Source organism: Sardina pilchardus, chromosome 3, assembly GCF_963854185.1.
Source record: "Sardina pilchardus chromosome 3, fSarPil1.1, whole genome shotgun sequence".
NCBI lineage: Eukaryota > Metazoa > Chordata > Actinopteri > Clupeiformes > Clupeidae > Sardina > Sardina pilchardus.
Window position 1 is genome coordinate 20,143,845 of NC_084996.1, and position 17,500 is coordinate 20,161,344.

Sequence of the window (17,500 nt, forward strand, 5' to 3'; positions counted from 1 at the left end):
ACTTTGCGTGCCTAACCATGCAGGGCAGGCTAGCGCACCATATCCGTATATATACTGTATATAGGCCTATGGGTTGCGATTTAATGAACATGGGGAAGTGTGGGTTCCAAAGCCAGAGCAGTTAAGAACCGCTAATCTAGATGAGGTTATTTTGAAAGACTATGCACACGCACAACTCAGCTAGCAGGTGTCTGTTACTCTCACACCCTAAACCTCACTCCATATCTTTGTCACGGCACCAATGTAACCTGCGTTGTGTTGAACCTGCGCGGCTCACATGCCTGGACAAAACAGCAGCATATTACTAGTTTACTGTTCTCAGTTAAAATTGTCTGAATTTGCTCCAGCTTTTGCCCATCAACATGGTTCAAACTTCATGTATTCTTCATCACAGAAATTTGTTGTAGCCCACATCTAATTTTTTTTATTCATTTAAATTAATTGACATTACGGTATCTACTTAATCCTACCAAAGGAAAAAAAAATAAGACCTTGTGAATGAAATTTGAAGACTTTGTAAGCGGCCTACTTTTCAGGCCTTAATTTCACAACATTAAATGTAAGACTTTTAAGACAATGCAGGTACCCTGCATAGCTGACTTGACATGAGATTGACAAAGATTGGCCAAAACAGGAATGTTCTTTGGCGTGAAGTCAACTGAATTTGTTTCCAGGTGACCATGAAGCAGAACATTAAAATGTGTGGGAGTTGGCAGCCCTGGATGATTAGAAATGTTGAGATACTGTGTTATGCTAAATGTTGAAGTGGTATCGTATGCTTCTGAATTCAAAAGGGGCTGCCTTCACTGCTGCTGTCTTCCATCACTTGTGCGTGTGCACAAATCAATTCCTCAGAGAGGCCCAATTACAGCCCAAAAACAAACACGTGTCTGGAAGGAGAGTATTGTGAGTAATTACCGTTTGTGTCTGCGGCTTCATGATGACAACAGCTTTAGTTGTCTGTAAGTTGAGCGTGGCGTGGCCCCGCACTGTCACTCGATAAGCATCAGTGTAATCCTAGGAGCAAGCAGGTTGTGAAGCACAATTTTTATTGAGCAGTCTCTGTGAAATCCCTGAAGAGATGTTATTTTTATTTTACACTCCTGTCGGCAAAGTGATTCCGACGACCACCGGTGTAATTCATCACGACTGAAACACTTATCACAGCACTGACTCAAACAGTGGCATGAAAAATCTGCTTAGGAAGGAAGAGCACTCAGCTTTTGATATTCTCTGCACAAAATACTGTTTGCACAAGCCTGTCAGAATCTCAAATAGGAAGTCATTAAACCATGTGTAAAAGGACAGAATATATTCACACTCATGATGAAACTCCAGCAGTGGGCTTGTAGCAGAAACAGATCAGGTCCATAACCATCATATTGTTAATGTGTGAGATGTAAGCCTCATCCACTCCCATGCGATGAGCAAAGACATCCCTTATCAAAAAGTCCTAAAGGATTCCAATCAGATTTTGGAACCAAATCCTATAGGATTCAAATAGCAACAGTCTTTTAGGATTTAGGAATCCAATGATATCAAAAACCAAAAAAAAATCAAAATCTGATTGGAATCCTTTAGGATTGTCAATCCTATAGAATCCTATTGGTTCCAAATTCTTATTGGAATCCGATTGGAATCCTATAATACTTTTTGATAAGGGATGAGAGTCCATGAGATACAACACACTTCCTGTCTGGGTAGACTTTGTCCAAGGTGATGGAGCGCTCTTACCTCCAGCATGGTGGTGTTCCACAGCCGGGCGTGGACGGTCACCGCTGCATGGTTCTTCATCCCCTTTAACGGGCAGGTGAAGGTTCTACACTTGGCGCCGTTGTCACAATCCTGAAAACGCACATCATTAATAATCATGAGTCGTTGATGAGCGCAGGACAATAAGGGACTTAAGTTCTCAGGCCTTGTGCTGCAGTGCAGGTCGGCTGAACATTTGAAAATAAGATCATTATGTATACACACACACACACACACACACACACAAACACAGCAATTTCCTGTGTATTATAGTAGCTGCATTGTGTATAAGCAGCAGGAGTGTTTTATGCAAGTTAAAAGAATGAACCTGTCCTGTATGTTAACTTGTATTAACCTCATGGCTGAAGAAATTTTGCAAAATCAATGGAAAAGCCGCGGCTAATAGTGGGGAAATTACGGTACATACAGTATATATATCGGTCAAGAGAATCCCTGGCAAAAAATGTGGCGACACTTTACTGGGACAGTCCACTCACAGACTATTTACAGAAACTCAGATCATCAACAATGGGTCAGTTGACACTCTGTTAACTGCAATGTATAGTTAAGGTTAAGGCTAGATGAAGGTTAAGAAGGGTCATATTCCCCCTGGTTCCCAAAGAGCTGAGGCATAGTCACACGAGTACAGTATTCATAATGGTCTTGTATGTGTGTGTGTGTGTGTGTGTGTGTGTGTGTGTGTGTGCAGGAGGGCAAAATCACCCCCCAGTGTATTGGTAGCTATCCTCTAGCTGTTAGCTCCTAACACCCCATCATACACCGTGCACACTGACATGAATCTAGATTCATTTTCTCTCCAACCTACAATGTTTTTTTTGTGTGTTTTTGTTTCACAGCTATGTCTACCGTCTCTTACTTATTGCAGAATGCAATTTTGCCGATTTTTTTGTGTGTGCTTTCGTAACAAATAGGCATTTAGCTTTCTGCACCATAAACAAATCCATGGAAAATGCATTCATGCGTGTGTACTTAATGTACATGTTCAATGTAAAGCAAATAGAAAACAAAAACCCTTCTGACACATCACCAAAACATGAACATGACAGTTCCCGCCAGGCTGGATTGACCTTTACAACACAATATCAATCAGACACCCAATTACATAAAAACTGCTTAGCCTTGCTGGTTGTCTCTTGTGGCAGTTAAATTTTAAGGTCAGGATGATCCACACTCATCACCGTGATGTGATGTCGAGTCCATTTTTTCCTTGGCTTGTAGCACCACAACCTAAGGGCTTTTCTGTGTGATGCACTTCCAACTCTCCAGTCTACAGTAATGAGGCCTCTATGTCTTGTCACTGCCCACTCTCCTCCTCCCTCTTCTCTGTTCTGTTCTTCTTCTCTCTTTCTAGCACTCTCTTTCTTCTCTCTTACCCATCAACCCCCCCCCCCCCCTCCTCCTCCTCCTCCTCCTTCTCTCCTTCTCTCGCTCCTGTCCTGGAGACACGCCAGGGTTGTAGAAGCACACAATCAGAGCACGCAGAGCCTGCAGCCTAGTCACACAAATATTGTATGTGTAACATCTCTGCAGCCGTCAAATAAGCGTGCACTGTAAACCTGATATGGGGGACTCAATGGGGTGAATCGTGATGTGGAGTGGAGCGAGATTGAATAAACGGAGCTGAGCTGCGGCTGAATTTGCAGAGAGGGGTTTTTTCTTTACCAGGCGGATGGGTTTCTTGCGAGCCCCTCTGGCTTTAAAAGGGGCCTGAGCCAACGCTTGCTCTGCCTGGATCCACTCCCTGACCTCAGGGGAGTCCAGCTCTCGCTTCCTGCGCCCCTCGACAGCTGCCGACTGACAAGACAGACAGAAGCAAAACAAGAACAGAAAAGACAAAAAAAACAAACACATGATTTCATGTCCCTCTTCATGGTGTTGTTACCTGTAAATCTCTCCAACATTTGCACTTCATTCATGTGTGTCCTGGCATTGGCTTCATCATTTCTAAAGTAACAGTCTAAGTGTGCCTCAGTCATACATCCTACGGACATTCCTTATTGTTTTCAGCTGCCAGAGCCTTTTAAAGGGACACTTCACCGATTAGCATTAAGCTTTGTATCTTTAGAAAACCAGTCATGTTTTTGAATGGTCGTGCATCATTCCCTCTGTTTGCCTTGAGATGGGTGAAATACGGATTTCAGTGTTGGACTTCCTGCTTTCAATGATGTAAAAATCATAATTTCACATCATTGAAAGCAGGAAGTCCTATTCATTGGTTTCATTGAAATCCATATTTCTATCATCTCAAGGCAAACTGAGGCAAAAATGCATGACCATTCAAAAACATGACTGGCTTTCTAAAGATACAAAGCTTAATGCTAATCGGTGAAGTGTCCCTTTAATAAAGACATATAATACGTCTGAAGTGGGTCTGCGTCACCACTACTCACCGTGAGATGGAGAGGATTAACTATATTGTCTGGGGGGACACACAGCTGGTTGGATGTGCCCTCTGTGGTAATGTTTGTCAGATACAGCAGCCACTTCCCATTAGCCACCTCCAACGGCCAATCAAAGGAGATCAGCAGACTCCCCAGACTGCCCAGTGGCTTCCCTTTCAACTGCACCTGAGCACACAGAGAGGCATTGAGATGACGTTAGCGTTAGCGCTTAAGAGAGGCGGCAGAACATCTTCTAGGAAGGACGGGATTGGAATACAACGCACGTGTGTGTTAGTCAGGGTGTGATTTTTTTCCCTTTTTTTTTTCTTTAAATGTTTTCTGAATTATTCTTTTTTTTTGTCCAAAATGTTGTTTGATGGAGACAGTTTTCACATCCACGTTTCACATCCTTCTCTCTTGGCTGCACTGAGAAAAGAAGCTGTCTGTCTCTCACCCCTCCCTAGTTAAGGGGAAATTACAGCCAGCCTCAGGCTACAGCTGTCGGAGGGATTTTCCAGGGCTTTGGACAACTTCCCACACCACCTGAAGCACAGGTAAAGCCCACAGCAAATATGGCAAGCTAACCCATCCAGACTCACATGAAAGGTGAATGTCACCGGGCTTCCTACATCACTGGCTGTTTTCATGGCCGTCTCCCCCTTGACCGTCCCACTAAAGTATGTCTGGATAATCTGGGGATCTCTGAGAAGGGGGAAATAAAACAGAACAGCAGAGAGACAACCGAACTTTACTGGCATGTTGTAGAAATAGACAAAAGCTCAGAACAGATATAGGCCTATGAATTAAAAGTATTTTCATGACCACAACTATGCAAGATACTAATGATACCTGGAGGATTAAATGACTCAATTTCTGGATATCAAAGTCCAAAATAGCTTCAAAATATAATGTCTGTATTACTAAATCATATACAGGTCTAGTATTAAGGACTGCTATTTATAAGTGAACAATAAGGAATTATCTTAATCATGAAAAAGTTAACATAAATCATCCTTTAATAACAGCATTAACAAACACTGTGTGCTATTGCATCTTCATTAAAGGTATCTATTAGATATAATTAGTGTTTAATGTACAGGCTTACAAAAAAAGTAGACTAAGTTCATGGTCAGTAATGAGTAAATACTTTGAAGTAACACAACCCAGTTTCTTAAAACTTACATGCTGAATGTTGGCTGAAGTGAATACTCCACCATCAGGGTCAACGCTATTGGTGAAATGGCGCTTTGTTCACTCAATCTACAGGACAGAGAAACAGTGGTGAGATGCGCAGTGGTGAACAGAACAACAGCGGCAAATGGTGTAAAGGGGCATTCACACCAAGAACGATAACGACAATGATATCCATAACCATAACTATAACCATAAAAGCCTCCATACTAACCAACTTTAAGAAAAGTCTCTCCTTGTGTTAATGAATGTGATGGCTGAAATGTGATGGGTTCTGATTGGCTGTTGGCTTTTTTATCATTCTCAAAATCGATCTGAAAGTGATCCCCAATGATATCATTCTCCATGTCGTTATCGTTAGGTGTGTATAGTTATGTGTCATTCATAGTTATCGTTATAGTTATCGTTATTGGTGTGAAATGCCCTTAACAGCGGTGAACAGTATAATGGTGGTGGATGGAGTAACAGCGGTGAACAGAACAGTGGTCAGATGAACAGCGGTGAAGAGAACAGTGGTCAGATGAACAGCGGTGAACAGAACAGTGGTGAACAGAACAGTGGTCAGATGAACAGCGGTGTACAGAACAGTGGTCAGATGAACAGCAGTGAACAGAACAATGTCAGATGAACAGTGGTGAACAGAACAGTGGTCAGATGAACAGCGGTGAACAGAACAGTGGTGAACAGAACAGTGGTGAACAGAACAGTGGTCAGATGAACAGCGGTGAACAGAACAGTGGTGAACAGAACAGTGGTCAGAGGAACAGCGGTGAACAGAACAGTGGTGAACAGAACAGTGGTCAGAGGAACAGTGGTGAACAGAACAGTGGTCAGATGAACAGTGGTGAACAGAACAGTGGTGAACAGAACAGTGGTGAACAGAACAGTGGTCAGATGAACAGTGGTGAACAGAACAGCGGTGAACAGAACAGTGGTCAGATGAACAGCGGTGAACAGAACAGTGGTGAACAGAACAGTGGTGAACAGAACAGTGGTGAACAGAACAGTGGTGAACAGAACAGTGGTCAGAGGAACAGTGGTGAACAGAACAGTGGTGAACAGAACAGTGGTCAGATGAACAGCAGTGAACAGAACAGTGGTCAGATGAACAGCGGTGAACAGAACAGTGGTCAGATGAACAGCGGTGAACAGAACAGTGGTCAGATGAACAGTGGTGAACAGAACAGTGGTCAGATGAACAGCGGTGAACAGAACAGTGGTGAACAGAACAGTGGTGAACAGAACAGTGGTCAGATGAACAGCGGTGAACAGAACAGTGGTGAACAGAACAGTGGTCAGAGGAACAGTGGTGAACAGAACAGTGGTGAACAGAACAGTGGTGAACAGAACAGTGGTGAACAGAACAGTGGTGAACAGAACAGTGGTCAGAGGAACAGTGGTGAACAGAACAGTGGTGAACAGAACAGTGGTCAGATGAACAGCGGTGAACAGAACAGTGGTCAGATGAACAGCGGTGAACAGAACAGTGGTCAGATGAACAGCGGTGAACAGGGTAACAGATGGCTTTGTAAGAGTCAGGAAATGCTGAAAGAAAGCCAGCGACACAGAACCACTGAAAAAGTCAACGCTCACGTGGAAAGCTGTATCTCTGTGCTGATCTCTCGTGTGTCCAGAGTGATGCCTAACGTCTCAAAGATGATCATAACTCGACTCTGTTTAGGAGACAAAAAAGGATGATTAACATGAGGAAAAGAGTGACTCACTGTATAGCAATTACTGCCATGTTCCAAAGAACCAGAGTGGGCAATATTCAAGTTGGAACATTCACTAAATTAAGTCAACACCCTGAAATGAACCAATACAGTGGTCAAATCAGGGAGACTGATGTATTGGCATTATTCTACACAGCAATGGGATGGAGTCAGATTCAATGAAGCCCCTGGCTCAACCCAAGTCCTGAAGACCTCAGTGCAGCTGTCTGACTGCGTTAGGTAATTCATTAGCTCTGGAACAGAGGGGCTTTAACAGTCTAGCCGTCTCGGATACAACAACAGCACACAGCCAGCTCTCACCTCTTGTTTGGTGCGCACCGGGTTCACAAACTCACACAGGAGATCAGAAGATTTGACTTCACACTCAATGAGTGTCTGTCAAATAGAGTAACAATCAGTTAGACCACAGGCTATACTCAATTACATGTACATCTACAGACAGACAAGCATTTGAATGTACACAATTATGTCATTTAAATTGACTTAGACTAGTGAGTTCAGAGTTCTAGTTGCCATCATTCACATCAGGAACAGTGTTGTTGAGATCTCTTGAGCCCTATGGGCTTCCCCACCTTGGGGTTGACGGCAGAAAACTGCAGAGAGGGGGGGATGGTGATGTTCAGCACGGTGTTGTGGGCGTCTTCTGCCAACTGCCCGTCTGACTCGATGTTGGTGACATCGATGAGCATCTTGAGCTTTTTCACGTCAGCGTTATATTTGAAGATCTGATGTCCGTCTTCACTGCAAGACCACAGATCACTGTTTATTCAGACACCTCACACACTACAACTGTTTTCCAAATTAACTTCTAAATGAGCTACTTTACAGGCCTACCTACTCATATGGCAACAGGGATTATGCTTATTTCTTAAATCTTGTTTCATTTGAACCCACTGCAACCATGTTCCCCTTCTATAACATGTGAATCAATGTATTGTGACTGTGCCTTGAATATTGTGAAACATTGTGAACATTGTAAAAATCCTTGCAGTTTCTTCTACAACTGCTCCTTAGACTGGTCATTTCAGATAAAGTTGAGCATGTTTTGTGTCATGAACTCACTCTTCGAAAGGCTGGTCATTGTCAAAGTTGGCAAACTGGGCAGTCATTTTCAGGTTGCTGTTGCACTTGTTGTCCGTGCCACATGCCTTTTGGAAGTGAATCTGTGGAGAAGGGGAAGAGCTCATGCAATGCTCCATGTTTCACATTAATGCTGACCCTTAAGGCCGGCACCCACCGGACACGGCGTTCGGCGGTCTGGGCTCGACGCGCAGGATTTTAGAATCGTTTTCTATCCCTATGCGGCTGCTGCGCGGCAGACGTTTCTAGTGGGATTTGCTCCGTTAAAAACAACGGAGTTCTAATTTGTTTATTGTCGCGCCGCGCCGTATATATACGTGTCCCGTGGGCGCTGGCCTTTACACTGAATAGAATCAGAACATGTTTTAATGGTCATCCAAGGGGGGGGGGGACTTCAATATGTTTCAGCCTCAGTAAATATAACTGTCCCTGAAGTCATTTCCGATCTAAGAAAGTCTACACTGAAACACAAGCAAACCAGAAGAGTTATTCACAATACGCTCAAGCGTTGTTCAAAACAAAAGTCACCCTGAAAGTGCCCTCTGGTCCTGTCTGCTGGTTCGGTTTGTGTGTTCCCTTACCTCATGCTTTCTGACCACGGTCTTCCCCTCGCTCAGCACGGGGTATGCATCCAGGTTCTGGAGCTTTCCGCGGCTCCGCGTCCGGGGCTCGTAGAGGGACACGTTGAGGGAGAAGCTGACAGGCTCCACCTTGTCTCGGATGGGCTTCTGTGGGAGGCAGACAGACGGCTAGTGTCAGGGAGACTGATGTAACACACAGCCAGCCGTTCTGGAGGTAAGTGCAATCACTGCCACAGGGGGGAAAGAGGCCCTGTCCGGGCTTCACACATTTCAACTTGAATCAAATTCATACCACTGGCAATGATCACCGAAAAAAGCACCAACCATGACTATTTCATATATTTCTCTGGGCCCTAATTTAAATGGAGGGCAAAGCGCAGTCTATCTACAGATAATTTAATAACAAGGCCAAATCTATTTGCTAATATACTACCATGATTCTCCCGAGATCCTAAAGCAAGGCAAGGCAAGGCAAGGCAAGGCAAGGCAAGGCAAGGCAAGGCAAGGCAAGGCACAGAAGAGCATTTCCAACACAGGAGTAATTCAATGCAAAGAGGCCTCCAGAATCTATAAAAGAGCAGTCATGCTCATCTTGGATGGCTTCAATTCCTTATACTGAGCTGGCGAATGCTCTCATTTTGATACTTTTGATTTTAGTAAATCCAAGAACTAAGTACCAAGCTTGTATATCATCAGCACTTTAAGACTTTAAGAGACACCAAACGGATGTGCATACGGTATTCCTCTCAGCAAGAGTGAACAAGAGTTATGCACCAAATAACACCTGTGGAAGTATACGTAAATCCTGTGAAAAAGAGCTGAGCTCTTTATTCCTTTACGCTCTCACGAAATCTCTACAGGCATAACATGTAGGCTACTTGATGCCTTAGTCTGGAAATGACTGTCTCAGTCTTGAGTGACAGCTCTCATCCTTTGCACACCAAATGTCTGTTTCTTCTCACTGAACAGAGGTCTACACTCATAAAGAGCAGAGCAAAACGGTATAAAAACAGCTATGCTTCAGCAGCCATCGCACAGATGATGAATAAGTCATTGTAAAATTGCACAGGCGTTCTTTCTATTGATACATTTCATTCCTATTTCATTTGTTTGCTTTTTTCCCGTTATTTGTGATCTACGAAACCCATCACATGACAAACAAATGTTGAACACAAAAATCCTTGATTTTTGCTCCGTTTCAACCTTCCCTGGTGAACTTTGACTAACTTAAGATTCCGATATCATCCTAGCAACACTATTGACACTGTCCCCCAGCAAAATCCTGGATACCATCCTCCCAAAATCGTGGACGTTGTTAGGATGATATCAGAATGATAAGTTGGTAAAATTGCATCATGTGAAGGATTTTCCCAGATTGCATCACATTTATTGATTGTAACCGCTCATTTGATTGTTTGCTACAATATTAGTTTACTTTTAATGTTTTACAAAGGTCTTGTCTCCTGAGTACTTATGTGTGCCATTGTCGCCTGTATAAGAGGTGTTAAGATGGATGATGTGTCTGTCTGTCATCTACATGAGTGCCTATGGGTGAAGACTCTTTACTGCAATCCAACTGAACCAATGGCTGTGATTACAAATAATAACCTGAGCCTGAAAATGAACCTCAATCTTTTGACTATCATTTAAATTAGGATCTTTTTTTACAATACCCCCCCCCCCCCCCCCCTCACACACACACACACACATACACCCACACATACTCTGCCCAACCTAGCCCAAGCTCTGAAATCTTGCCTTAAGTTGGAGCTTGAAGGTCTTGCATCTTTCCGATGGCATGTTGAGGTATCCAGTATAGCTGTTTGCTTTATTGATCAGAAAAAGTAGACGGGGTTGGCGGCTGGTTCGGTCAGCTGTCAGCGTGAACTCCACGGCTGAAAAGGACAAGAGACATGCACATCTGTGTCAGTGATCAGTGAATACATCTCCAAGGCTTATATTAAATTATGGGCTTAGTGCAAAGTCTAAAGTCTAAAGCTAATTTGATAAATGGGCTAAAGGAGCTAATGAGCTTATAAGCTAATTTGATAAATGGACAAAATATTTATATCATTGGTGAGTCAGCTTGTGGTTGTTTTTTTCAATCCTGCGTGTCTGCATTTGTTGAACATACAAATGTTCACAAACAAAGTCGAAGGATTGCTCTCCCGGACTGCTGCTAGTGTTCCACTTCAAAGCTAGTGTGCAGTTTGCAAGGGTGGACGTTGAGGTAGAGAATGAGGCGGTGCTTACTGATGTTTCTCTTGCTGTTCTCCCCCGTGCTGAGGAGGTACGACACGCACATCTTTGCTTCTACACTGGAGGACAAAAACACAAGGCAGAATCAAAACAGCACGCCCACAGGAGCCAACGCCAATGCTTAACAAGACCACGCTGTTGAGGTTCAAATACAACGTTGCAACGTCTCACCAGTCATTGCAAGTTTCTGGATCCACAATGTCTGGGGTCACACTTAAATCACTTTGGAGATGGATGACTGGACGAGCCCTGGTACACACACACACACACACAAAAAACACACATTTATTTGAGTAGGCATGCTGAATATTGATTGATGATTAGAAATAAATGTAACAAAACAAATGTATGACAAATAAATGTAACAAAAAGCCAAATTAAAAAAACAAATACAAATACAATGGATAAAAAATTAACATAAAAGCATAATAATCAAATGAGCGTTGGAAACATCATGTATACCTTAACACAGCAATGCGCTCATCCAGCGAGCCCACCACTATGTCTGGATACTTGTTGTCATCGATGTCCATGCCGCCAGAAACAGAGTAGCCGAAGGTCTGGAAGCCACCGTGTTTGATGTCCTGGCCTTTGATCACCTGCAAGCACCAGGTCCACTCAGTTGTTGCAACATGGCACCCATGACATCCCACTTCTCTATTCACACATCTTGTCTCATATCTGATGAATACATCCAAATCCTATTACTTCTGCAGACTAGAGTAACCCTCATTTAATTTCAGGACACATACTGTCTCAGTGGCGAGGCTTTACTGTAATAAATTATTTCTCAGGTGCAACATTAAAAAAGGCAGGCAGACTGCAGTGGGGGGAGAGCTTCACGGCAGCCCGGTGTGCGGCTGTTTTATGTAGCCGTGTCCTGTCGGACTCACAGACCTGGCTAGGTGCAGGCGAGATGCCCTTCTCGCTGCCCATCCAGATGAAAACAGCGCCAGTTCCATGGTAGGGGGCTCCGACTGCAAAGTCTGAGAGAGGGGAAGAGAGGACACGGTTCGGAGGGCTTTCATCTGAAGCAGTTCTTTAGATTTACCATACAGAAAATATTTTGGGTATATCTGTACATATGTTCACCTTTCTGGGGATTTACTGTTCAGTGCTTCAATATTCAATGGAATAAGTGAGCCACTAGGTGGCACTGGTGGTTATACTGCAGTGTAAGAGCACTAACACCATATGCCAGCTGTTGGAGGGGGCCCTCATGTAATCACAATGCATAATGTATGACACATAAAATCACACAGGAAGTCCATTACATTTGAAATCTGTTTTGATGCCATGCATGAGTTAAATAGTTCTGTTAAACATGATCTATATCTGTCCTTCAGTTAGGATCTGATGGAGCACAAATCACATGACATCCACAACATCAGTTTACTATTTTAATAGGACAAATGCCAATATCGTTCATAACAATTTTTCCAGCCAACTCTCAAACCGAATCCTAGACACTATTATAAAAGACAATTAGGTTGTGATTGAATAGCCAGAGTAAACTCCAGTTATTAAGATGAATTTCATCTACTTAAAACATGATTGCCCAGCTCAAAGTGAATTAATATTATAAGTCCAACTGAATTTAATGCTTCAGTGGTATTGCACTCTGCATATAATACAGTTTCAATTGAATCTGGACGTCACCCAAACCAGGCTGATTACTCTGTGAAATGCCAGAAGAACAATAAGTCCTAAAACATCCTGCCCACGTCAGATCAAAGGAACACAATCAGCAACAACAGACTGAACTAAAAGCCCCAATATAATGCAAACAGTCACTTAGCTGAGGCACAAACAGGACCAATTCTGATTTCATGCAGTACTGTAGTTCAAATGAGCCTTGCTTAAGACCTGCTACTGTATTCACTGTAATGTAAGTCGCTGGGGAGGGGACCCATGCCTGTAGGCATACACACAAGCTGTTTACAGGAGTTTCACTCACTTAATGAGACATACAAAAGGAATTTCTCCCTTTGGTGCGGTGTGCATGCCGCCACAAATCACACACACACTTCCGTGATTAGCCTACGCAAGTAGAACGCTGCTTTTAAACCATTAAATAATGAACTACTTAAGTGCGTCACATTTAAAGTGGCTATGTGTTATGTGTTAAACTGGGGAGTTTTAAAGTGACTATGAGTTATGTTTTAACCTGGGTAGTTTGCATTCAACCCTGGGCATCCGTTTTACCTTGAAAACCATCTTGGTTGATGTCGCCAATGGCGGCGACAGACATTCCGAACGCAGACTTCTCAGGCCCTTTCAGAGCGATGTCGTACTTGTCTTTGAAGGAGCCATTTTCATTCATGTAGATGTACACGGCCCCTCCTTCCTCTTTGGTCCGGTCAAAGTAGAATGGAGCTCCCACAATCAAATCCTTCCAACTACATCAAAACAATAGGTGTGCCATATTAAGGAATTTAAGTTTCATTAAGGCTTTTAGTTTAGTTTCATCAAGGCTTTTAATGCGCTTCAAACAACTGCCTTCAGATTATTTCCCTGACTGACATTCAGAGACATACCTGACAATAAAGCTGAGAAAGAAATCAACCTATTGGTCCATACAAAACATGAACGACAGAAAAGCACTATAATGCCCAAAACAGATTACTGTGTACCATGGCATTGCCTTTAACACCACACACACAAACACACTAGCCACAAATGCAAATAAAATGTTTGTAGCTTACTTGTCGTTGTTGAGGTCAACAATGGCAACGCTGCCTCCGAAGTATGACCCCACCTGTTCTCCGTAGAGAATGTTGGATTTACCCAGCGTCTGGTCACCGCTGTCCACATTCCCGACTAGATTCAGTCTCACCGCCCCTCTGGCTAGGTTATCTGGGAAATACAGTAAATTCCAGCATATAAGCTGCATTGTGTATACGCCGCAGGACAGTGTTTTATGCAAGTTAAAAGAAACAAAACCTTATTAACACCATATTAACTGCCCCCCTGTATTAACCTCATAGCTGAAGAAATTTAGCAAAATCAATGTACAGTATAAGCCACGGCTAATAGTCGGGAAATTACGGTAAACCAGAGTGAAGAAAGAGTGGGGAAAGCCAATGTGAGCAACTTATACTGATATATTTAATCAAACTTGGCATTGCACTCATAGCAAGACAGCTGCCAAGTTTGACACCAGTTACTAACGGACTAATGGTTTGACATACAGTATGGGAATAACACGCAAACACACAGACACACAGACAGACAGATGTTCCTATCATTTACAGATAGATGATGAATAGTCGTTAAGGTATGATAAATCATCATCATCTATAAAACACCATGTGCATTGTTTCCGCAAGCTTACCAGGTCCATCCCTGGGAGCTCCTGCCACCAGGGTGTCACTGGTCAAACTCAGCACACCTTTGTCCTTGGCCACCGAATAGCCTGTGGAGAGAAGGGACAGACAAGTATATTAGACTCAGCATCAGCAACCCCCCCCCCCCCAACTCTCTCTAACTCTGCTGCCATCCTGCAAACCAAAAGAGTCATGTATCACCAAAAAACAAAAGTGAACGCATCTTATGAAACTGACCCAACTGTAGTAACAAGTGATTTGTGATTCATTAAATCTATGCTGGGTGGTTTTCAAAAGCAACATTTACAGTGCGCTACAGTCTTTGCACTGGAATCTGCTACCACTACCACTATTAAATCATCATGAAAAATGAGTGTTGCCTTTCTTTTACAGTAGTCTACTTATGTACTGCATTGACCTTTTGTTTGTGATAGTGGGATTCAACTAAAACACAGAACATATTGTTATCAGTATGGAGAACAATAAGCAGAGCCTTACCTATGTAGATATTTCTTCTATCAACTTTGGGTAAATTTGTCTTGGTGACAGAGTAGGAATTGTGTGGGCTTCTCCAAATGATATCTGCATTTCCTGTTACTCAGCAACGACAAAAACAAGTATCAGGTATCAGTAGACCATCAGGAAACAAAACACAGAGGGAATAAACTAAAATGAAAGTCCAGACAGACACCATAAACAGTGGTAGTTCTTCTAAAATGTTTACTTGATGGTTGGATAACTGGATCATTTCTTACTTACTACTTAGTGAATTCATTAATTCATTAATTCATTAATTAATTAATTCATTCATTCAGGTAATTCATGAACTTCAACTATACTTCAGACAAAGTACTTGTGGTGGTGAGAAGTGTTCTCATCTCAACTAGCTCATCTTACACACCTTGCCAATCATAACTGCCTGGTGAACCGACTACGACCTCGTTGGCGGTAATGCCAGCAGAGATGCCCATGTTGCACATGCCCTCCATGGTCTGCAAGCCTTGCGGAGAGCAAACCTCATAGTACTCCTGCCAGTAGTCATCAGGGTTGAAGTTCATGTTGTTACTGCGTATGTAGCAACGGCCAATCATTGCCCATAACAGGCCCTCGTTTGTCTTCTTCACATAACGGTGACCACAGACCTAGAGAAGGAGAGAGAGAGAGAGAGAGAGAGAGAGAAAAAACATATAATTTGTTGTTGCTTTACTAATGGGCTAAACTGCCACAATCTGTCAAAAAGACGGTCATGAATTCAAAATGGAATTTCAAAATGTATTGAGAGAGAAGCAACCTCCTCAAACCGAAATAAACACATCGACACGTTGCTCACCAAAACTCGGCCTTCGGTAATATTCTGACTCGCCACCGCCACTCCGAGCCACATCCCGTTCACGATCTCCGAATCGTCAGGTTGATCTGAAAGGAACACAAACACATCCCCTCCAGCGAAAACTGTTCCTGTCTTTTATCACTAGACTGATTTGCTCACTGACTGAGTGACTGATTGATTGATTGATTTGGCGATTAACGGTAAATACCAGGTCCCGAGGTGACCAGGTTCATCTTCCCACAGTCCTTGGTGTCCATGCTGATTGGACAGTAGAATGCATCTCCTGTTTGATTGAAAGTCTTTGTTTCCTCCTTTGGTGCTCCAACCAAAACCCTGGGGTGGACACACACACACACACACACACACACACACACACGGACATATTGTTTACACTGAACGATTCTTGACCGCTGCATCATTGCATTCAAACACAAATTCACCTTGATGCAAATTGTTGACTGCACAGCGTTTGACCACACTTTAAATTCACTGGCCTGGAAAATGACCAAATTGTGCCCTTGTATTTACCAGAGAAAAACAGATGGGAAATCACAGCTGTCAATTGTTTGATGAAAAGAGATTTCTGTAACCTGCACCAGTGAGATCTCCTCCTCCTCTAGACCACCCACATTATATTAATTACTAGTAGTTATTACTATTAGTATTACTAGTAGAACTAATTGGTGTGATTGATATAGACCGGTCACAACAACAGTTGTGTGGGGATGCACACACAGCAGGCTAATGTTTGCAAGATGTCTGAATGTCATGACATGTCTCATAACTCTGGCCTGGTTACTCTCCACTCTGCTTCCTAACACAAATCAATATCCCCAATATATCACTGGCACACAAGTCAAGTCAAGTCAAGTCGAGTCAAGTCAAGTTTATTCATACAGTATATAGCGCATTTCATACAAAGAGGTCATTCAATGTGCTTTACATAAACAAAAAACAAATAGTCATAGCAGATAAAAACATAGATGGGCAAAGAGTAATAATAATAATAATAATAATAAAACAAGATCGTAATAAAAAGAAAGCATAAATCAAGAAAACATAAAAGACATAATAAAAGACAGATAGGTCTGTTCTTCACAGATAGACTTTGCCAGAGTCTAATTTAGCAAACCAGTTATAGTGATCCTTCTCAAACACCCAGAGCTGTTGCCACTCTTTGGAGATTGGTTGACGTAGGACACAACAGAATAGCCCCTCAACATATAATCCACCTTGGTGCATTAAAGGTATACTATGCAACGTTTTTCAGTTAATCAATTCGTTCCATACTGTTATATATGATTAAATGGGTCATTACCGGTCGAACGGTGTTTTTTTTGGCCGCTCTAGTGGTCTGTAGCGGTAAAACCACACTTGCAACTTCAGGAGACACCGGGCACGCACCCATGCTCTACTCCAGGAAGTGTCATGTAAAGTCTCATGAAAAGGCACGGCAGACTGACCGATTGAGGAGTTTTGTCAAATATACACGCTAAAGCTGTAGGGGAAGCTCTGCAGAGAAATATGCAAGCATAAAACGAGCGAAAATGAAAAGTGAAAGCGAAACCGGCGATGAAATCGCCAATCCTGCATAGTATACCTTTAAGATACTGTACTGTATATGAAAATGCAATGGCATTTTGGAATGGAATTTGGATTTTGCCCGGCAGCTCAGGCTGGAAACTTGCACAAGTGCACATCTATTTCCTCTGTTCCCTGCCAGAACCTTTGGCTCCAATCAGAAACTAGCTCATCTGGATCGTTGGTCTGATTGGTTGAAGGACTATCAAAGCCTATGAAGTCATTTGAACGATGCAAATTGATCACGCCTCTTGTGCAGTAGAAA

The 17,500-nt window shown here is 42.8% G+C and overlaps 1 protein-coding gene across 1 annotated transcript in view; it reads right to left on the bottom strand.

Annotated features, from left to right (window-relative positions):
- The window catches only part of LOC134076999 (integrin alpha-3-like), a 47,014-nt gene that overhangs the window by 5,253 nt on the left and 24,261 nt on the right, over positions 1-17,500 (bottom strand). Inside the window, exons 2-24 of the mRNA XM_062532334.1 lie at positions 15,863-15,987; positions 15,655-15,740; positions 15,226-15,466; positions 14,823-14,915; positions 14,333-14,413; positions 13,704-13,854; positions 13,204-13,397; positions 11,896-11,984; positions 11,461-11,597; positions 11,170-11,247; positions 10,993-11,057; positions 10,498-10,634; positions 8,740-8,886; positions 8,141-8,241; positions 7,651-7,819; positions 7,379-7,453; positions 6,939-7,018; positions 5,337-5,414; positions 4,754-4,856; positions 4,164-4,340; positions 3,436-3,567; positions 1,735-1,845; positions 919-1,017 (exon numbers count right to left, since the gene is read on the bottom strand). Coding sequence (XP_062388318.1) covers positions 919-1,017; positions 1,735-1,845; positions 3,436-3,567; positions 4,164-4,340; positions 4,754-4,856; positions 5,337-5,414; positions 6,939-7,018; positions 7,379-7,453; positions 7,651-7,819; positions 8,141-8,241; positions 8,740-8,886; positions 10,498-10,634; positions 10,993-11,057; positions 11,170-11,247; positions 11,461-11,597; positions 11,896-11,984; positions 13,204-13,397; positions 13,704-13,854; positions 14,333-14,413; positions 14,823-14,915; positions 15,226-15,466; positions 15,655-15,740; positions 15,863-15,987 — 2,749 coding nt within the window. The remainder of the gene's footprint in view (positions 1-918; positions 1,018-1,734; positions 1,846-3,435; positions 3,568-4,163; positions 4,341-4,753; positions 4,857-5,336; positions 5,415-6,938; positions 7,019-7,378; positions 7,454-7,650; positions 7,820-8,140; positions 8,242-8,739; positions 8,887-10,497; positions 10,635-10,992; positions 11,058-11,169; positions 11,248-11,460; positions 11,598-11,895; positions 11,985-13,203; positions 13,398-13,703; positions 13,855-14,332; positions 14,414-14,822; positions 14,916-15,225; positions 15,467-15,654; positions 15,741-15,862; positions 15,988-17,500) is intronic.